General features: G+C 41.8%; 2 protein-coding genes across 2 annotated transcripts in view; one reads left to right on the top strand and one right to left on the bottom strand.

The window, feature by feature from the left end:
• The window catches only part of enpp6 (ectonucleotide pyrophosphatase/phosphodiesterase 6), a 39,461-nt gene extending 30,739 nt beyond the window's left edge, over positions 1–8,722 (top strand). Inside the window, exons 6-8 of the mRNA XM_075480810.1 lie at positions 2,396–2,533; positions 2,959–3,082; positions 4,758–8,722. Coding sequence (XP_075336925.1) covers positions 2,396–2,533; positions 2,959–3,082; positions 4,758–4,969 — 474 coding nt within the window. The 3' untranslated portion in view covers positions 4,970–8,722. The remainder of the gene's footprint in view (positions 1–2,395; positions 2,534–2,958; positions 3,083–4,757) is intronic.
• A 10,603-nt stretch (positions 8,723–19,325) lies between these two features.
• Positions 19,326–22,489, bottom strand: part of ccdc142 (coiled-coil domain containing 142) — a 43,116-nt gene continuing 39,952 nt past the window's right edge. Inside the window, exon 18 of the mRNA XM_075480809.1 lies at positions 19,326–19,562. Within this exon, the coding sequence (XP_075336924.1) occupies positions 19,454–19,562 (109 nt within the window). The 3' untranslated portion in view covers positions 19,326–19,453. The remainder of the gene's footprint in view (positions 19,563–22,489) is intronic.

Below are 22,489 nucleotides of genomic sequence, written 5' to 3'. Positions count from 1 at the left end.
GACTGTTTCATTCATATTCATCTGGTGCCACAAAATAAAAAATACTGACATTTAAGTTCAGATCAAGGAGACTAATCTCCTAATAATCTAATCTAACACATAGCATGCTACGTGACTATAGTAAAGTTTAGATGTTTTAATCAAATGGAGCAAAACTTTTGGGCCTTTTCAAAAGTAGAAGAACTCAGAGGATAGCTGCATATGGAATGTTCCAATTCTTGTTACACTTTGTCAAGCTCACAGTGTGTATAGTGTTTGCTTGACTACGTAACCTTATTTGTTTAACCTGAAACAAATAATTTTTCTCAATGAATGAAATGAAGACCGTAATCGTTATACATCAACTGATTAGATTTCAATTACAACAGATCAACTGGAAGGGAGTAACTAAATGTATTGACGTACAGTATTGGAAAATGATTAAACTCCTATGCTATGTCATGCTGAGCGAAGTATCGTTATATACTTAAACACTGAGCCTGAGAAATTTCTTAAGTGCTGCACATAAAGAGAAACATTAGCAGTAATATGATGACTGAATGACAGACACTCAAACTAATAATTAAATGAATAAACATTAAACAAGCACTGATGGTAATCTAAAAGGCGAGGGAGTTAACATGTATTGTAAAAGGAGGTAAGGGACTGAAAGGAGTGCAAATGGTAAGAAAATTGAAAATAAAATAATATGCTGAGGGGGACAGAGAAGAGGGGCCCACCATGCTTGAACAGAGAGTCTGCGCAATTATGGGTGACACAGCTCTCTCAGGGGTGGTGGGAGCACATGTGGGTGACTCCGATTACCCCCAAGGTAAATACCGATGTATTTGTGTAACTCTTAACAAACATGTTCGTGCGGTGAGGCTGATTAAGACATTTCACACTTTACGTACAGGGTTATTAACATGAGTACTTTGACCACAGAGACGATCAGGGGCTTGTTAGAAAGATCTCAAGATGTAGTTTAACCAGCAAAAAACAAGTACAAGCAAGTTACTAACTTTAAGCACCGACTAGTAATGATGCTGTGAAGATGGAATAGAAATTGGGGGCGCACATGCTTAATGCACGTCACGGGGAATAATTAGGACAATTACACAAATAAAGTTACTCACCAAGAAGGCACCCATCACGCACAGTGCCAGCTTGTAGTCTGTTAATGCTGTTACTCTGAATGTATGAATCGTGCGTTGAACCAGGCCACCTTGCCACAATGTTGGTTAATTGCATTTATACATCACATATGATCTGTACATTGATCGAATGTAAATGTTTCCTGTTGACATATACAAATTCATCATGTGATGGCGCTTTTATAGCAATGTGTGTGCAGTCGATAGCTCCGATTACATTAGGAAAACTGTCTCTCGCTGCAAATTGCGCTTTAATGTTGGCCTGTTCAACTGCATGGGAATTTGAACCTTGCTGAGATGTGTGGGATAGTTCCGGGATAAATCCGTCAGATCCGTCAAATGTGGATATCACTCATTGTTTTCACATTTATTTATTGTAACAGTTTCCCAACATCACCTCTAAGTTTTGCCAAAGAATCAACAGCTGTAGAAAAGTGCATATGCCAGCCATGAAGTTGGAGTGAGGCACCGCACATTTCCACGGTCATTTCACTCTTGATACATCTGATCGTTGATATAAAAAAGAGTGTACGCCACTTTTTTGTGCATATGCACCCTTTGTACATGAGGACCCAAGTGATTGAGGCTAGCTGGCCTTTGGCTGCTGCTGCTGGTAGTTGTTAGCTATTCTTGGCAGCTGGCAGAGCTTTGATCTCCTCTGGTGGCTGGTGGTAGGGCCTGGTCCCGGCCCGGTGGCTGGTGGTGGAACCTAGGCTTGGCCTGACGGCTGGGCCTCTATCTCATTTGCTTTGGAACACTCTCCTTTGGCTTGGTATCTCTAGTCCAGAGAAGAAGTTCCATGCTCCATGCTCTTATCTTATAATAAATGTTGGTGCCAAAAACATTGGCACCAACATTTTATAAAATGATGAATGACAGATTACCTCCAAACATAACTTTGCTAACACCAGCCTACTGTTGAAACCAGGCAAAGATTAGAAAAAATAAGCTCTTTCATTATACATTCTGATCAAACAGGTTTTTTTTAAAGGGTAGACAGTCTTCCACTAACACACACAGACTAATTGATATTATAAATTATTCTACAATTAACAATTTGAAAACCACAATCATCTGTCTAGATGCAGAAAAAGCATTTGATCTGGTAAATTGGAAATTTTAATTGGCAACTATACAAATTTGGATTCGGATCATCATCTTGTAATGTTTCTTTTGAATTGATAGTTGTTTTATGGGTCAAGTTCCATATTAAAATCACTTTAAATAATGCTGATTCTGTGTGTGTGTTTGTGCGATTCCAGGTGTATGCTGCAATGTCCCGGGTCCCTAACATGCGTGTCTATGCCAGACAGGAGATCCCTGAACGCTTCCATTACAGAAAGGGGAAGTTTGTTTCCCCCCTGACTCTGGTGGCTGAGCCAGGCTGGTTTATCGTTGAGGTAACACACAGTATTAAAACAACATGTTCACCCCTACGACATCCACTTTTCTTTACCTGCTGCTCCTTTTTTTCACCTGATGGATTGGCTCAGGACGTCACAAATGGAGTCAGGCTGCACAAGCTGAAAATGGCTAATTTTGAGAGAAAAACATGTTGTTTTAGGACCTCGATAGGTCTTTTGTTTGTTTAGCTTCCTTGCTCTTACTTAGATGCTGTTTGAGGACCTCAGGAACTTCCATGCATTTTTCGTGTTGGAATTGTTTTTATCTCGTGTACACACAGTGATCTCAGTAGGAAACAGCATTTAACAGCACCAAATGTTGTACGTGAGTCCATTAAAACTCCATTAAACTGTACTCAAAACTAAGATTTCTTTTATTGTTAAGTCTTAAGGTTGTGTGTGTGTGTGTGTGTTCTTTGCAGAATAAGACAAAACTCCCCTTTTGGAAGAATGGCTCTACGGAACCCTCAGCGTGGCAGAATGGCTGGCATGGTTATGACAATGAGTTTCTTGACATGAGAGGATTTTTCTTGGCGAGAGGACCTGGTAAGAAACAAATTTTAATGACATACCTGGGATCTACTTTTACACTTTTAAACAAGGATCCCTATATAAATAAAAATGAATTGAATTGAATTGAATATGTAAATAAAAGAACTTTGAAATAAATTCTGTAATGCACAGGGAGAGGTTGGTGGTTTGATGCTCTCTGTAAAGTTGCTGAGCTGTACATTAGAAAAAAGTTTGTCTTACCTTGGCTTTCCAAATCCACAAGGTGTCCTGGGGGGAACATCCACAGCCCCAGATATAATCCTCACTTTTAGGTCACTTTGTATAAAAGTATTGGATAGGTGAATAAATGTAAACAGTTGTTTCTGTAATGTCTGAATTATTTATCTTTTTAAATTTGAATTTGTTCACTCTTCAAGCAATAAACACGTTCATCATAATGCGGATCGCTGGGTTTATCTGACAGTATATATCGCACCTCTTTTAGCTGAAGAGCCTCAAAGATCTCTGATCCTCTTAACCTGTGCTCACATGTAAAGCTTGCTTGCTTGGACAAAGCTGAGGTTTCTGTCTAATTTAGGTCATCCTTAGATTTCATGAGTAAAATCATTGAAAACATGAGATTAAGTCTAAGGTTTTATATGAAATTATAAATCTATTGGCAAGGAGGATTGTTCAAAGTATGACCAAACCAGAAAAAAATACATTAAATTACCAAGTTTCATGAAAAGAAGTTTGATTGTGAGGAAAATGTTCCACTTTGATCAATTAAACAGGACTAGTGCCATTCAAGTAGCCATTTATGATTCTTTGGTGAAATCAACTAATCCATATGAATAACTTCTCTTGTCATAGTGCATTAAACAATGATAAACACAGATGTGTTTACTTGAGGTTTCCACAATCAGAAAACAACTATGAATACCATATCACACTAAAATTTGAATTACTTTTATTGTTGCATACTAACAACATATTTAGTGCGAAATGTAATACTGTCATGCAGTAAATACTGCACGCTCCATAGTTAGTTGGTGTAGATTAGGTAAACTCCTCAAGTTAAGCTGCAGGTGTTCTCAGCATAACAGAATATTCAATTCACTTCAATTCATTTTTATTTATATAGCGTCAAATACAACAAATGTCATCTCAAGGCACTTAAATAATAAAGTCCAATTCAAGCCAATTGGAATTCAATTCATTGTAAACATAATTATTTACAAAATAATCCAATTCATTCATATAGAGCCAATTCAAAAACAATTTCCTAGCTAAGGAAACCAACAGATTGCACAGAAACTTGTCTTCAGTCCAATTCTCCAGTGCTCCAGGTCCAAAAAGAAAATTACATGAACCCATCACAACAGAATGGGCTTCTGTTCAGTCACATGCCAGATCTGATGTCCTTACTTTTCCTTAAAATGAAAGCCTATTTGTGGAAATATTTAATATATTTCTTTTCTTTTCATATTTTGCACATGAGCATCACGATATTACGTACCTGTCCTTTAACCCCACACCCTTCTCCCTTGGTCCACTGCATCTAGTACTGTACTAGGAGAAGATGCTAAAGTAGTTTGGGTTGGATCCCAGTTTTTTTTTTTTTCCCCCACAATAAATGTCATGTTTTGTCAAGTATTTGCAAAACTAAATTGGAATTGGAATAGGACACCGTAAAGCTCACATCTTATGATTCATTGATTCTATCCAGACTTCAAGCAGAATGTTCGCGCAGCTCCAATTCGATCAGTGGATATCTATAACCTGATGTGCCGGACGCTAGGAGTGGAGCCTTTACCCAACAACGGGTCCTGGTCTCGGGTAGAGTACCTGCTAAATGGTTGTGATGGTCCATTCCAGCCAGTGACCTGCTGGACCTGCTGTATTTGTTTTTTAGGATTACTGTTGCCAATATGGGATTAAAACCTTTAACAGTTGAGGGTTAAGCATCTGATAGTTAGAAACAACGGGCCTCATGCAAGAACATTTTCGTATTTTTATTCTAAATTTCTCTCACTTTTTTTTGTATGAACGCTCTTAACTTGGAAAAAAGTGTGTAAACGACCTGCGTAAATGATGAATGCCACCCGTGCGTATTTAAGTGCACGTGCACGAGGACAGTACATTTGCATACTCCACACCCTAAATGATACCATATAAGGCTGTGCTTCCTCTCTCCTGTGCCAGGAAGTGTTGAGTCATGAAAACGGCATCAAGGCGCAAAAAGAACAACTTTACGGGCTCTGAGACTGAAGTTCTGCTTTCAGAGATCCAGAAAGGAAAATCTGTCATTTTTAGCAGTCAGCAGTGGAATTACGGGACCTGCTAAAGCCAAGAAATGGGAAGTTATTATGAGTGCTGTTAATTCTGTGTCACCTGTAGTTCATAATGTCACCGAAATAAAGAAGAAATGGTTTTATATGAAAATGGCTTAAAAAAAAAAAAAAAAAACGTCTCGCCATGGCCAGGCGCTCGATGACTGCAACTAAAGCCGTGCCATTAGTTGTTGCCTCATCATGATGGCTCTTTGATGGGGTGGTCCATGAGGGGGGTCTTCTGGCACCACACCTTCTGGTCTGCCTGGGCTGGTTCAGGTAGTAGGAGACCCTCGTTCATGGCGATATTGTGCAAATCTGGCATGCCTTCTCTGGGCTGTAGAGCAGTTTGCCCCCCGCTGTATGGAGACACACCCACCTGGCCTTCAGCTCAGTGCGCTCCTCAACAGCACGGGTGCTTTGATGCGTATATGTGTGCAGTCTATTGCTCCGATTATGTTTGGCAGTCCAGCCACGGCATGAAAGTCCCTCTTAATTTGTACTTGTTGGACAGCGGTGTATGGGAATGTGATGTACCATGGGTGATAAACTGATGAGAGCTTTGACAACTCACAGAGGACTGGAACACCCCCGATCTGTCTCCAATCTCCCTCTGAAAGGTTCCAGTGGCCAGAAATCCAAGGGTGGTGAGGACCTGGACGTGTGGTGGAATTGGGTTTGATCGGCGTGTTTCTCTCTGGAGTTGTGGCTCTAGCAAGCTGCATATTTGCAGAAGCACAGTGCTTGGCAATCTTAATTGCGATGTCAGCCATTTGTCTGTACAGCATCATTATGGGGTATGATGTATATATTTATTTATGTTTGCTTCAAAGTAATTAAATATACAATCCATTAGTCAAGCAAACTTGATTCAAATAACAGCGGACTATTTTAGATAAACTCCTCCGACAGGTCTGGATCACTCGAAAATTCTGTTCGTACCTGAAAGAAAACTTAAAATACGAAAAGATTGGTGAATGCGCAAATTCTCTTAAATTACTCGTACGCATGATTTAAGAACAAATCTGTTCGTAGGAACGGTTGTTGCATGAGGCCCAATGTGTAAAAAACACAACAGTAAACAATATGGAGCTTGATATAACTTAATACAGCAAAGTGAAAAAAGATGAGCCAGACTGGAAAGTGTCATCCTGAAATAGTGACAGAACATGAGCCGAGAGATTTTGCCACGGCCTTGACCCAGTTTCTGAAATTGACAATGAAAAATTACTTTTCTATGCAAATAGCATCTTACAAAGTGTGTATGCTCTGGATCCTGTCCAACTGAGATCTGATAAGTCATCAATTCTATATTTACTAAAGCAGTGATGTCAAAATCCGGTCCTTGAGGGTCGCTCTCCTGCAGGCTTTAGATGTTTCCCTGCTTCAACACACCTGATTCAGATTAAATATTGTTAAATTCTGCACAAACCAGCTAATGAGCCATCGACCTAAATCAGGTGTGTTGAAGCAGGCAAATATCTAAAACCCGCAGGACAGCGGCCCTCGAGGACCGGAGTTTGACATCACTGTACTAAAGCAACCCTCAGTTTTGACTTGTTCATGTTCTCTTCTGAAATATGTCATGGTAGCAATGTTTGTAATAGTAAAAGTAAATTCTCAAGAGATTTAACTAACTTTAGGGTTAAATTGTTGAAATTTAATCTTTTCTCTCCCACTCTTTCTTTTGATTTTTGTTCCAAGATCATATGAGGAAAACCATGCATATCCAGATAAGAATCGGATTGTAAATTTCAGATGGACAGTTTATATTTTTGGACATTCAATACAGATTGCAGAGGTTACCCTCTTTTGAAACTGGTTATACCTAGAAGGGGTTTTAGGGAAATTACATAGGTAGTAAAGCACAAATACACACGTGGACAAACTTGTTGGTACCCCTCTGTTAATGGTCACTCAAATCACTTGAAACTGACAAAAGTAATAATGAATAAAAATGTACTGAAAATTAACTAATGAAAATCAGACATTGCTTTTGAATTGTGGTTCAAACTAATGAAACAGGGCTGGACAAAAATGATGGTACCCTTAACTTAAAATTTTGTTGCACAACCTTTTGAGGCAATCCCTGCAATCAAACGGTTTCTGTAACTGTCAATGAGACTTCTGCACCTGTCCACAGGTCTTTTGGCCCACTGCTCGTGGGCGAACTGCTCCAGTCGTCTCAGGTTTGAAGGGTGCCTTCTCCAGGCGGCATGTTTCAGCTCCTTCAACAGATGTTCAATAGGATTTAGATCAGGGCTCATGGAAGGCCACTTCAGAATAGTCCAGTGTTTTGCTCTTAGCCATTCTTGGGTGTTTTTAGCTGTGTGTTTTGGGTCATTATCCTGTTGGAAGACCCATGACCCGCGACTGAGACTCATTTCTGCCATGATAGTCTTGAGATTTCATTGTACCCTGCACAGATTCAAGACACGCTGGGCCAGATGCAGCAAAGCAGCCCCAGAACATAACCGAGCCTCCTCCATGTTTCACAGTCGGGACAGTGTTCTTTTCTTGCTATGCTTCATTTTTGCGTCCGTGAACATAGAGCTGAGCTGCCTTGCCAAAAAGCTCCAGCTTTGTCTAATCTGTCCAAAGGACATTCTCCCAGAAGCTTTGTGGCTTCTCAATATTGCATTGTGGCAAATTCTAGTGTGGCTTTATGATTTGCTTTCAACAGTGGTGTCCTCCTTGGTCATCTCCCATGAAGTCCACTTTGGCTCAAACAACGACGGATGGTGCGATCTGACACTGGTGTACCTTGACCTTGGAATTCACCTGTAATTTCTTTGGAGCTTGTTCTGGGCTCTTTGGTTATCATTTGTATTATCTGTCTCTTCAGTGCCATGGACCTTAAACTTCTGAGTAATATGTGCAACTGTAGTCACAGGAACATCAAGCTGCTTGGAGATGGTCCAATAGCCTTTACCTTTAACATGCTTTTTTAAAATGATTCTGTTGAACCACAATTCCAAAGCAGCGTCTGATTTTCATTGGTTAATTTTCATTACATTTTTATTTATTATTACTTTTGTATGTTCCAAGTTATTTCAGTGACCATTGTGAGTTAATAGAGGGGTACCAACAATTTTGTGCACGTGTGTACATGTTTGAGGTTTTATTAAGCCTAATATTTCCAGTCACTTTCCCTTTTTTCTCCTAGATTTTAGCACTCAAAACCTTGTGGATTTGTTATGTGTGGTGGATAATAGCTGTAATTAAGATCTTTTTCTGATCGACATTGACAGTTGAACCATTAATATCTTTGTGTGAGGCCTGTAAAACCAACCCTGTATAACTTTTTTTTTGTTGTTGTAAAAAGTAATTGAATAAATTTGCCATGATTTTGGAAACAGAATTCTGTGTTGCCATCTTCTATTGGGCTAAAATTTGTAATGAAAAGTGGGATTTTTCTTTTATTATAAATTAAGCACAGCTATTAATTTCTGCAACAGATGATTGAATAGAATTTCTAGCTTAATAATATCAATTGAAAATATGTGAAAAATTTTAAACAAATATTGATTGGTGATTAGACTAATGTGTCATCTCAGTGGAGCATTGATTTGAGCCCGAAAGTGGGACTGAGTTACCAGGCGGGGGGGTTCCTTTCAATATTAATATGATTTAAAGATCACAGTAAATGTTGCTAACTAATGTTAATTCAATGTTTTGTGTAAATTGATTGGTTGATTGATGGATTGAATTTTGTGTCCGAGCCTACATATGGTGTCTGAGTACAGGCACACTCACTCCTTGCACGAAATGGTTTTCAAAAAAAGGAAACGGAGACAGGAAAGAGAAAAAAAAACAAAAGGAAATGAGGGAAAGCAACTGCTGACCAACTTCTTTCTCAAGAAAGGTGAGCCAAAATGCAAATAGCCTAGATAAATGAACTCCTGTGGTCAGAGCTGGAGTGGGGCCACTTGTCAGCCCAGGAATTTCAGGCCCAAGACCGGCCCACTTTTTCCATGGTAGTGGAAATTGGATAAATGAAGCAACAGTTCAGGTCTTACTATCCTGTAGCTTTTTTTTTTTATTGATACCATGGTTCAACAAATAGAAGTTAACAAAAAATATTCCACTATTCCACAAGGATAGGTTGATAAATGAACAAAAGCAGATTTAAATAAATAAAGCATTTGAAACGTATCCCACTCTTCAACAAAGAGGCTTGTTGACCTAATGTTTACAGTTCAACTCACAGTACATCACACCAGTTTTACAATCTTTACTCCGGCTTCCAGTCAGTCACAGAATAGATTTTAAAAGCCTGCTGATGGTTTACAAATCCCAGAACGGTTTAGGCCCAAAATGCATCTGTGATCTGTTCAGAGAATATAAAGCCAGCAGAGCTCTTAGATCCAAGGATTCAGGTCAGCTGGTCCAGTCCAGAGTCCAGACTAAACATGGAGAAGCAGCATTTAGCTGTTATGCTGCAAACAAGTGGAACAAACTGCCAGTGGAGATTAAACTTTCACCAAATGGAGACATTTTTAAATCCAGGTTAAAAACATTTCTGTTCTCATGTGTCTATGCATGAAATCTGCACGATATCTTTTAACTTATCTGGACTGTTGCTTGTTTTTAAATTCATTTAAATGATTTTATTTGTTTCTCTTTATATTCTTTTATGTATTTTAATGTATTTAATTCCACTCCCTGCTGCAATGCTTTTATTTTATGTAAAGCACTTTGAATTGTTTGTACATGAAATGTGCTATATAAATAAATTTGATTTGATACAGTTACATTGTGATTAGCACCAACAGCATCAATAAATGCCTAAGCGGTGCACTGGTTTACACTCTCTCCCTTCGTATCACTGCGTGCTGTGTAAACCGTGCAGACCGAAGTGCAGACCGAGCACTCCCTGCTTCCGAGCAGCAAACACCGTAACAGATGCTATCGCTAGGTGGCTGAACGCATTGATATGAAGGGAGGCAAAAATAGCGCCAAGTGATTGTGAGGTCTGACTTTTTCTGGAGGGAACGCTTTATTTTTGGGACCCTAGCCAACTAGCCGGACTACCTTCGCCAACGCCAAAACGAGGCTGGAACTCGGCTCACAGGACGCAGCAGGGGGTAAGTCAATGTTCATAAATGATGTTGCTAATATGGGATGTCATACAGCTTCATGTCAAAAGAGGCGAACTGTCCCTTTAACTATGGGATGTTTCAGGGTCACTTGAGCCATCCCTAGCTATAAGCTTTATAAAAAAGGAAAGTTCTGCTTCCTGGACATTTACTGGCAGCTTATTCCACAGAGAGGGGCCTGACAACTGAAGGCTCTGCCTCCCATTCTACTTTTAGAAACTCTGGGAACCTCAAGTAAACCTGCAGTTTGTGTGGCGAAGTGCTCTGCTAGGAAAATATCTTATAATGAGATCTTTAAGATATGACCGTTGTCATGGTCATCATTTTTCTGCATGGGTATTATATTGTGGTGATTTGCTCCTGTACCACACCCACTTCTCAGCAAACAATGCATATTGGTTCATCAAGTACTGTCATATACTGCTCTTTCTTAAATTAAATAACTTTAATTCATATTGTGTAAAAGTACTAAGCCATGACCTAATGTATGGAAAATTATAAATCATCTCTGTCCATTTAGCCTTCTTAAACTTGCTCTGACTTAAACTGCTACTGTGTCAATGCTAAATTATGAAAAGAAGTTCTAACTCAAAGGTCACAACAATTAAGGATCAAGGGAAATATGTGTCCCTGTACAGGTCCCTCACTGTGTCAGGAGAAACTGAGTCCTTTCAGGCACTAGAACCTGCAGGGACTCAAGCAAGAAAAGACTTGAGCCTGAAAAGTTGTCCACAAGACAAAATGTATAAAATATGAAGTATACTATCAAATTTAAGATGGCTCGGTCAGAAGTCAGCCATGGTGCCTGAGAACTTTGAACAATGAATCTGTATTTAATTTGGCCAAAGGTCATTTCTATCCGTGCCCTTGTTTTTGCATGTGCATGGTGGAACGCCCTCTCCGCCCTTGTTCCTGGATCAGGATATGGCGTGAGGAGGTACGGCCAGCATGCATAGCCTCTGTCCCCAAGCAGGACACCATTGAACTCTCCTGCAGAATAAGAGAAATGTTGGATGGATATACAGCAGACCCAGGTTTTCACTGAGCCTTCAGACCACCAGAAAGCTCAGGATTCCACTTGGCCTCTAGGATACCAACAGGCCTACACAACCACTGGGCTACTCACTAGGATTAGGATCCCTCCAGTCTAACAGGCTACCACCAGCCTCTCTCAGTATCAACATGCCACCTAAGCAGAAGCTGGAAGTGAAGCCTGAGGAGGAGTCTATTACGCTCACACAGGTAAATGAACTAATGCAACAGCAGAGAGAGATGTTTTTAGCTCTCCTGCAACAACAGCAAGAGAATTTTAAAGGCTTTGTTAAAATAATCTTGGACTCAACAAACACACGGCTGGATGATATTTCAAAGGAAGTTCAAGAAATTAAAGCCAGCATTCACTTCACACAGAAGGAGGTCGATGACATTAAAATGGGTAATATTAAACAGTCTGATCACTGTAAAGACATGCAATCTGAAATTTTTAAGATATGTGAGAGTCTGTTGCCTGTCACTGACAAGATGGATTATCTGGAGGGTCAGTCCAGAAGACTCAATTTAGTCATAGATGGAATTGAAGAAACACCGGGAGAAACATGGGCCGATTCAGAGGAAAAGGTCAAGAGAGTCTTCATGGAGAAACTACAACTGCAGGGGGTGATCGAGGTGGAGCGGGCCCACCGTGCAGGGAAACCTGTGCCCAGGAGTGACAGACCCAGGCCGATTGTAGTTAAGTTTGTGAAGTACAAGGACAGATCGATGATTCTCCAGAGGGCCAAATATCTTAAAGGCTCCAACATTTATATAAATGAAGACTATACAGATGCCATCCGTCAGAAAAGAAAAGACTTGATGCCTAAGTTGAAAGCTGCTCGAGAAAGAGGGGACATCGCTTTTCTGCGTCATGATAAGCTGATAATACATCCCCGCAGCAGCACCCCAAGACAGCAGAGAGATGTTTAATCCCAGCAGGTATGCGCTGGAGCTGATTTCAACCTCATTTGATTCACTTCTATTTTTTTTTTATTGTTTGTTTTTCAGTTTTTGACATGATTGAATCTTTTAACCCATTCACTACAAATAATTATACTTATATGGAGTGCATTGATTCTCATGACCCTGATGTTAATTTTTTTAACAGATTTAGCAGAGAGTCTAACTCATGTAACTATTATAATGAAGATGAATTTCATATGTTGATTGGCAATGAAACCAGCAATTCCAGTGTCTTTTCCACAATTCACTTAAATATACGCAGCCTTCCTAAGAATAATGATCAATTTATGCATTTTTTGTCAACACTAAAACATGAATTTTCAATTATTGCCTTGACGGAAACTTGGCTTTCTGATGAAAGTGTTGAGCTTTATAATATGCCTCAGTACACATTAGTATTTTCAAATAGGAAGGAAAGAGTTGGAGGAGGAGTTGCTGTATTTGTTCATGATAAATATCAGTTCAAAGTAAGAAAAGATTTGGATTTAATCTCAAATGAAACTGGGGTTGAATCTATCTTTTTGGAATTAATGTCTTGCCCTGTTTTTGGAGGAAGAAATGTCATAATTGGTTGTATTTATCGTCCACCTCATAGTGAAATTAATTCCTTCAATGAGATACTCACAGCTTCACTTGATGTTGTTAATAAGGAAGGTAAACTTTGCTATTTGCTTGGTGACTTTAACATCAATCTTATCAATACTGAGAATCATTCGACTGTTAATTTTCTAAATGTGTTATATTCATCCTATTTTTTTCCTCTTATTGACAAACCAACTAGAGTGACCTGTAATACAGCCACTCTTATTGATAACATTATAACTAACACACTTGATTATCCAGCAGACTCAGGTATATTATACTCTGACATTTCTGACCATCTTCCTGTATTCCATATCATTTCAAACAATAGTTTTAATCATAGGGTTCTAAATGTCAGAACAAATTTCCGCAAGTTTAATGAAGATAACGTCAAACGCTTCAGAGGATTGCTTGAAAAAGTAAATTGGGATGATGTTTATGGTCAACAGGACGCCAACAAAACCTATCAATCTTTTATTCATCTGTTTAAGTCTGCATTTAATGAGTGCTTTCCACTTGTGAGCCTTAAAATTAATAAAAGACATGGTTTTAATAAACCTTGGTTCACTACCGGATTCTTAAAATCCTCAAGAAAGAAAAACAGATTATATAAAAAGTTTATTTCTAATCCAACTCCACTGAACTCTAGTACATATATAAAATATAAAAACAAGTTTACTTATTTGCTCCGTATGGCAAAGAAGAAATACTACTCTGATAAATTGAAAGAATCTACAAAAAACATAAAAAATACATGGAATATTATTAGCAAACTATTAAACAAGAAAAAGGCACCTGCAAAATTCCCATCTCAATTTACAGATGGCAAGTCCACATTCTCCAATCTCTCTGACATAGCAAATGAATTTAATAACTTCTTTGTAAATGTTGGTAGCACTTTTGCCAAGAGAATCTCTCCATCTAATAAATGCCCTATAGATAATATCATTGGTCACTTTCCTACCCTGCAAAACTTTGAACCTCCCACAGTTAAGGAAGTGATCGACATTATTGTAAATCTTAAAAATTCAGCAGCAGGTCACGACGAAATCAAGGCCAAGCTGCTGAAGGAAGTTGTTCTCTACATTAGTAAACCTTTAGCACATGTCTTAACTGTGTCACTAAAGACTGGGGTAGTTCCTAATGATCTTAAAGTGGCAAAGGTATTACCTCTCTTTAAAGAAGGTGAACCGAGTGTTTTTAACAATTATAGACCGGTTTCTATGTTACCGTGTTTTTCCAAAGTTTTGGAAAAGTTAGTTTTCTCCAGAGTTATTAAACACCTTAATGATAATAATATTCTGTTTAAACACCAATATGGGTTTCGAAAAAAGCATTCAACATATATGGCTGTTTTGCAACTAATAGATCAAATTTCTACTGCTCTGGATAAAAATATGTTTGCTATTGGTATTTTCTTAGATCTCTCAAAAGCATTTGACACAGTTGACCATGATATTCTTTTGTCAAAACTTCACAGATATGGTCTTCAAGATGTTGTGTTCAAATGGTTTACTGATTACCTTAGTAACAGAGAACAGTATGTTTGCTTTAATGGTCATGAATCTATGAAAGCAAAACTATCCTATGGTGTGCCCCAAGGGTCAATTCTTGGCCCCCTTTTGTTTTTAATTTTCATTAATGATTTTGCTGTAATGTCTGACTCTTCTTTGTCCATTTTATTTGCGGATGATACCAACATTGTCATATCTCACTCTGACTTTGGATGTCTAATCAGAAATGCTAATACCACACTGGAATACGCCTCAGAATGGTTTCAGATGAACAAGCTTTCTTTGAATGTGAACAAATCCAATTATATACTTTTCAGAAACAAAAATAAAACTTTTCCTAAGCAGGACTTAAAGCAGCAAATTAATAACATGGAAATTAAACAAGTCTCATGTATGAAATTTCTTGGGATATTGGTCGATGAAAGATTGTCCTGGAGAAACCATATTGAGTATGTATGCAAAAAAATTATGAAGTCTTATGGTATTATCAGAAGAGTCGCTCCCTTAGTTAATCAATCTTGTCTCATGACATTATATTACAGTTTAATTTATCCATATTTAACATATTGTAATATTGCTTGGGGTGCCTCATATTCTTCTTACCTTAACCAGATACTCCTAATTCAGAAAAGATTCTTAAGAATGATTTCAAACTCTACAAATCAGGCGCCATCTGCACCTTTATTCAGTAAATTCAGACTCTTGTCAATTTTTTCTATTAATATGCTTCAAACATCTCTGTTTATGTTTAATTTCATTCATTGTAAACAAGACATTCCAGGCACTTTTCATACGTTCTTCTTGTTATCATCAGATATTCACTCATATTCAGTAAGAGGTCAGAACAATTTTCTTTTACCTCTTTGTAGAACTTCCAGACATAAATGTTTTATCAAATTCCATGGTCCCCAGCTCTGGAACTCCTTAGACAGAAGTCTCAAGCTTTTATCCTCCTACAAAATGTTTAAGTCTAGTTTGGTGAGGTATCTTCTGTCCAGGCAAAATTTCAATTGAAATGAAATTGTGATTTTGTTCTCTCTCTGTATTTTTCCTTGTCTCCTCCTCATTTTTTTCTGCCTTTTCTTTTCTTTTATTGGTTGATTTAATTTAGTGTTTTGTATTTGGGGGGGGGGGATTTATATAAGCCCTTGGGCTTCCTTTCCTCTCCTGCACATTCTTTTGGCCTTTGTATTAATAAATGTATTTTATTGTTTTATCATTGTGCATATTTAAATAAAAAAAAAATAAAATAAAAAAATAAAAAAAAATACATGTGTTAAGACTTTAGGCAATTTGATGCAATATGTGCCTTATATGGCTATCTATAATAAAGTATGATGAGCACTTTAAATTCCTTAAGATGACCTCTACACCTGACCTCTCATTACATTACCAAAATTCTGCCTATGCTACACCTTACTTCAAAAGTACACTCCGGGTAAGTAAAATTCTTGCGCCTTGTGCAAACCTCTGTGCCATTGAGGATGCTCGGAACATCCTAGAATCATGAACTGATCCCGGCCATTTAGCCTCAATGTTGGAAATGAAATGACCTCCCATCACAGATCATCTGTATGCTCGGAGGATAGGAGTCAATGATGAGGTACTTGGTTTCACAGGGCATTAATGTAACATTGCTCAGCATTACTCAAAGGGGTTGATGTGGTGTTTCTCAAAATGAGAAATCCAGTTCAGAGTCTATGGACAATTATCCCCAAGTGTACCTGTACATTTAGGATATGGAAAAATTTTCGGTTTAGTGCCGGAGCTAGCTCAGAGGGAGAGGCTACAAGCCTACTTCACTTGCATGACGGACTCTTTTCCACCCCCTTTTCCCAAACTAACCTTCTTTTAGGATAATTCAGGAGGGAATTCAGACACATTTTCTTGACAGCGGTTGAAGACTACAGATTGTTTAAAATTTGGCAGCCACTTGGTGGAATGAATTCTTCAAATTGGCTTTTCACTCAGTTGGGGTGGAGCGCTTATCTTGGCTGTCCACCCTTCTGGGCCCTCATTGTGCACATGTGGAATAAGATCATGTGATTGTTCCACCATAATCTTGATGTGACAGGCCCGTCTTGCAGAACCAAGCGGTACAACAGTGCAACATGTCATCTTCACAACATTCCACTTTCAGGAACTGCCTTTTAACAGGTCCAATCCTAGTATTCATTGGTCGACCAATCAAGATTTCATATGGACCCAAAAGCAAAACAAACTGGCCAATTGATATGAAAAACATTTTAGGACGACACCAAAATTACTCACCAACCTGCTGTACAGCATTAATAAGAAATGCGGTAACATCATCAAATTTTGCTCTTTGCTGCAGGACAGAAGTGTTTGTGGTCAGATTTTATTTTGGGTTAGGGTTAGCACAGCATCAAGGAAGCAGCCATGTCTTCTCATTGAGTGACTGATTTACCTGTTTAGGCTAAATATCACCTGCCCTCTCTTACTTCAGATCAGAAGAGTTCAGATAAAATTTCAACACAATCCACTTAATTCTCACTAGTTGCTTATGAAAATTCTCCTTAATTCTTACCAGCGGCTGTGTTTGGTGATGCTGAGCCGTCCATAGACAGTTCAGGATCAGCATTAAGTTCTTCTGCTCCAGTTGACTCAAGAACACCTGGTACCAACAACAGTGTGAATTTAAAGATGCAACAACATCACATGATGGAACCACTGCTTTTCTGTATAATGTGTGTATAATGTTTCATTTCATTTATTTGTTTATTTACTGTAATTCATTTATTTGATTTTGAGGCGAGCCTTGTGGCCTTTAGCTGCTAACGTTTCCTTAGCAGTGCCACAGCGTCGTGCTTGTGTTGTCAGACATCAGATCTTTGGTTGGTAATGGATCACTATTACCTTGCAGGCTTGCTTTGACCTAAGGGCCCAGACAGTGGTGTAGTCCAGGGTATACGCGGGTATACGCGGGTATACGTGGGTATCCGCGGGTATACGCGGGTATACGCGGGTATACGTGGGTATACGCGGGTATACGGCTTATACCTACTTATTTGTCAGTCAGCATTGCGTATACCCACTTCTAAATCTCCCCTGATGCGGCCAGTACTCGCTGCCAGTGCCTTCACTGTTTACACCGGTTAACTTTAGGCACGAGGACTGGTGAGATAATCAGAGGCAGTGGGAGATGTGTGAAGCTACTTTCATGGAATACATAATTTTGAGTTAAGTTTTAATGTGATTTCCAAATAGTTTTTTAAAGACACTGCACATTTAGAGAAGAGATTTTGCTGCCAATTGTTACACTGTAGGAGTAGGCTAAAGTTATGAAAGGCTAACGTCACGTTAGCATGAAGCTATGTAGCACTATGAAGTGGTACCTTGAGTTACGAGTGTCCCGACATACGAGTTTTTTGAGTTACGAGTCGTTATTTCGTTGATTTTTTTTTTTTTTTTGCTTTGACAAGCAGAAATTTAAGTTGTTATGAAGATTCAGGAACACCACCGCTAGTTGGCCTGGTAAGTGAATCCGGCCAACATCCCGCCTCTTACTCGTGGAAGCATCTCGTGTTTCTTCTGGAATTCTTAAAAAAAGGGCAAATTGAGAGTTTACCCACTTCTCCAGGGACCACTACACCACTGGGCCCAGATCTTTCAAGCTTTGATACTCTCACTTTTCTCCTCATCATTGTTTTGTCATAATTTTCTTTGCTTTGAGCAATTTCGGAATGTTAGCCAAATTTTGCAGGATCCTTTTTGTTTTTGCTTTGACATAAATTAAGCCTTTAATTGTGCTGTTAAAGACACTGTGCTTTGTCTTACTTAGAGCAGTTGTGCCTTCAGTATATTCTGTTTCTACTTAAGTGCACCAGATTAAACAACCCAGATCATTTCTTACAAAACTTTTCGAATGAACCAGTAAAACACATGAATGAAACTTTTCTTATAATAGATTTCATTCATCCAATTCACATCCTCCCACATTCAGCACCCCACACTCGCTCTTCTTTCCATCTGTAAGAACATGTTTACATCAGGTTAGTAGGTGTTGTGTTTAGTGGGTAAGTGTGAAACCTGATGATGAAATCACTCATCAAATAATCAGCTGTTTCATGCTTTTCGTTCCTAAATGTTATCCCTCCCTGTTAGGGGTCCAAATGGATATTTGTATTTTAATCTCCATCTTAAAGTCTGGCCCTGCCCAAGTATCCAGCGGGCCTTTCGCTCCACGTTGCCCAGGCCGGCCTTGGTCACACTGAGGATTAGAGTTTGTATCATGACTGAACTCATCACAGCTCCAGCATGGATCAATACACACCTGCATGGTACTCTTAGGCCCCTCAGGGCCGATATATATGTTACCCCCCTGATGCCTCTTGTTTTCACTTCCTTCATCCCTTGTGTGATGTATGTGACTGGATTTACAGCCTCTAAGTCTCCTTCTGACATGTGGCCAAGGGGAAGCCGGGAGTGGAACCAGCGACATTCTGATTTCCTCTCCTGAGCTACAGGAGGGCTGTTACATTTGCACGCTGCTGTAATCTGTTGTTCCTTCTTCCTTATCCTTTGATTCCTTTGCCCTTTGGCAGTCCTTAAAATCCTTATCGTCTTATTAAACTTGGATAAATTTGTACCGTTCTGTATGCTGACAAAGACAGTTCAATCATAAGAGCCCTGACTCAAATCCCCTCTAAATCCACAAAACTGTTATCATATGGAACCATTCTCAGACAAATTATAAGTCAATCCAGTCATGAAGCCAAGTAATCACAAAGTCGTGTTGATTAAACTTCTGCATAAAATGGATTTAATTAAGAAAAAATATTTACATGCGATAAAACATGTTTTCGATGATTTGCATTTGCATTTGTAAAAATAGACTGGATATTTCTTTGAAACTCCAGAGTGAGTGTCTGTCAAATCTGTTCAGGGTTCAGCCTTAGAGAGACACTGCAATGATGGCAGCCTCCAGCGCCGAGTGCCACTCTGGATCCTCAGGTCCAACCACTCCTGCTGGACGGGACCCAATGCGAAACTGGGACCCAAAAACACAAAAAACACACACATTACACTTCATCATACACAGAGTTGATCAAGGCTTTAATAACACAGAAGGTTCAACCCATCAAATGTATCTTCCTGTTACCCGATTTAATTCACTTACAATGGAGATCTCACTAAGCAGTCACAAAGCTGCTTATCAACTCGACAGTGGAACAGTGTTTCTGGCTGGAAATGTGCCCCCTGTGCACGTAAAGAGGTTGATGTCACGCCCAGAGACTCATGTTTTTAGTTTTCATGTTTAGGTTATGTTTTTGTGTTCAGTTCATGTCCAGGTTTTGAGTTTTAGGTTTTGCCATTAGTTCATTCCCCTCACCTGTTCATTCCCCACCAGCTGCACCCACTCACTTAATCACTCACTCCCTATTTAGTTTCCTGCCTCCCCTTTCAGTTTTGCCGGATCTTTGTTGATGTCACTGGTACTGTTACTGTGTTGCTGTTAGTTTCCACGTCATGTTTCCACGCCATGTTTCCACGCCAAGTTTTCGTCCAAGTTAAGTACCTATTTATTCTATGCCCTGCCAAGTGTTTTTGTTTTTCCACAGTCACGTGTTCTGAATCCGGCTTAGCCGCGCCTTTTGTTTGTACTTTGTTTTTTGTTAATAAATCACCCTTTTCTTTATAAGTCCGCATCCGTGTCCTCCCCTTCTCTACACCCACACGTGACAGAAAGATCCGGCCAGAAATGGACGCGGCGGACTACACTGCCTTCTGGGAGCTGGCTGGGGACTTCTGGTGCCTAGCGGGATCGAGCTGCACCTCCTGGGAGAAACTGAACTCTTCCAATGAGCTCATTGACTTTTTTTTACAGAAGCAGGTCCTCCTGCACATGTCAGGAGTGACGCACATCTGGGAAGAGGTGAGGTGTGTACAGCGCGCTGCCATGCTGGATATCTTTGGCATGGAGCCACAGAAGGTAGCCGCGCTGTACACACCCTCCTTCACCACTCCAGCATCCCAGTCCCCGGCCCCAGCCGTCCCAGAGCTGGCCCCGGCCCCAGCCGTCCCAGAGCTGGCCCCGGCCCCAGCCGTCCCAGAGCTGGCCCCGGCCCCAGCCGTCCCAGAGCTGGCCCCGGCCCCAGCCGTCCCAGAGCTGGCCCCGGCCCCAGCCGTCCCAGAGCTGGCCCCGGCCCCAGCCGTTCCAGAGCTGGCCCCGGCCCCAGCCGTTCCAGAGCTGGCCCCGGCCCCAGCCGTTCCAGAGCTGGCCCCGGCCCCAGCCGTTCCAGAGCTGGCCCCGGCCCCAGCCGTTCCAGAGCTGGCCCCGGCCCCAGCCGTTCCCGAGGCTTTAGAGCCTGACCACGACCAAGAGGCCACAGGGCCTGACCACGAGGCTTTAGAGCCTGACCACGAGGCCACAGGGCCTGACCAAGAGGCCATAGGGCCTGACCAAGAGGCCACAGGGCCTGACCACGAGGCTTTAGAGCCTGACCAAGAGGCTGCAGGGCCTGACCACGAGGCTTTAGAGCCTGACCACGAGGCCACAGGGCCTGACCAAGAGGCTTTAGAGCCTGACCAAGAGGCTTTAGAGCCTGACCACGACCACGAGGCCGCAGGGCCTGACCACGAGGCCGCAGGGCCTGACCACGAGGCCGCAGGGCCTGACCAAGAGGCCGCAGGGCCTGACCACGACCAAGAGGCCGCAGGGCCTGACCATAAGGCGGCAGAGCCCGACATGGACTCACCGGTTCGAGCCCCTCCCTCCCACCCCCAGACTTTGGGGATGTCTGGGATCCATCCCTTAAAGGGGGGGCTCCCCCCCCGTCGGAGGTCCGTCCGACCTTGGGACGGTCCCCGGCTCCTCCTCCAGCCACGTCATCGAGGGTCCGGGCGTCCGCCGGGCCGTCTCCTGCCGCCACGCAGAGGGAAGTCTGGCCGCCCGCCAGACCACCGCCTCCTGCTGCCACGCCACGGGATGTCTGGCCGCCCGCCAGACCATCGCCTCCTGCTGCCACGCCACGGGATGTCTGGCCGCCCGCCAGACCACCGCTTCCTGCTGCCACGCCACGGGATGTCTGGCCGCCCGCCAGACCACCGCTTCCTGCTGCCACGTCATCGGGGGTCCGGGCGTCCGCCGGATCACCGCCTGCTGCCACGCCGACGGAAGTCTGGGCGTCCGCCAGACCACCGCCGTCTCCTGCCGCCACGCCGACGGAAGTCTGGGCGTTCGCCAGACCACCGCCGTCTCCTGCCGCCACGCCGACGGAAGTCTGGGCGTCCGCCAGACCACCGCCGTCTCCTGCCGCCACGCCGACGGAAGTCTGGGCGTCCGCCAGACCACCGGCGTCTCCTGCCGCCACGCCGACGGAAGTCTGGGCGTCCGCCAGACCACCGCCGTCTCCTGCCGCCACGCCGACGGAGGTCTGGGCGTCCGCCAGACCACCGCCTGTTCCGGCTACGCCGTCTGCGGTCTGGGCGTCCGCCAGACCACCGCCTGTTCCGGCTACGCCGTCTGCGGTCTGGGCGTCCGCCAGACCACTGCCTCCTGCTGCCCGAAGCCGGTACCACGCCCGTTTCTGGTTCCCCGACCGGCTTCGAGCCCCTCCCTCCCACCCTTGGACTTTTGTGGGATGTCTGGGATCCACCCCTTGAGGGGGGGGCTCTGTCACGCCCAGAGACTCATGTTTTTAGTTTTCATGTTTAGGTTATGTTTTTGTGTTCAGTTCATGTCCAGGTTTTGAGTTTTAGGTTTTGCCATTAGTTCATTCCCCTCACCTGTTCATTCCCCACCAGCTGCACCCACTCACTTAATCACTCACTCCCTATTTAGTTTCCTGCCTCCCCTTTCAGTTTTGCCGGATCTTTGTTGATGTCACTGGTACTGTTACTGTGTTGCTGTTAGTTTCCACGTCATGTTTCCACGCCATGTTTCCACGCCAAGTTTTCGTCCAAGTTAAGTACCTA

This window comes from Odontesthes bonariensis, chromosome 13 (assembly GCF_027942865.1).
Source record: "Odontesthes bonariensis isolate fOdoBon6 chromosome 13, fOdoBon6.hap1, whole genome shotgun sequence".
Taxonomy (NCBI): Eukaryota; Metazoa; Chordata; class Actinopteri; order Atheriniformes; family Atherinopsidae; genus Odontesthes; species Odontesthes bonariensis.
The sequence above is the reverse complement of the archived record's forward strand: the minus strand, read 5'-3'. Positions and strand labels throughout refer to the sequence as shown.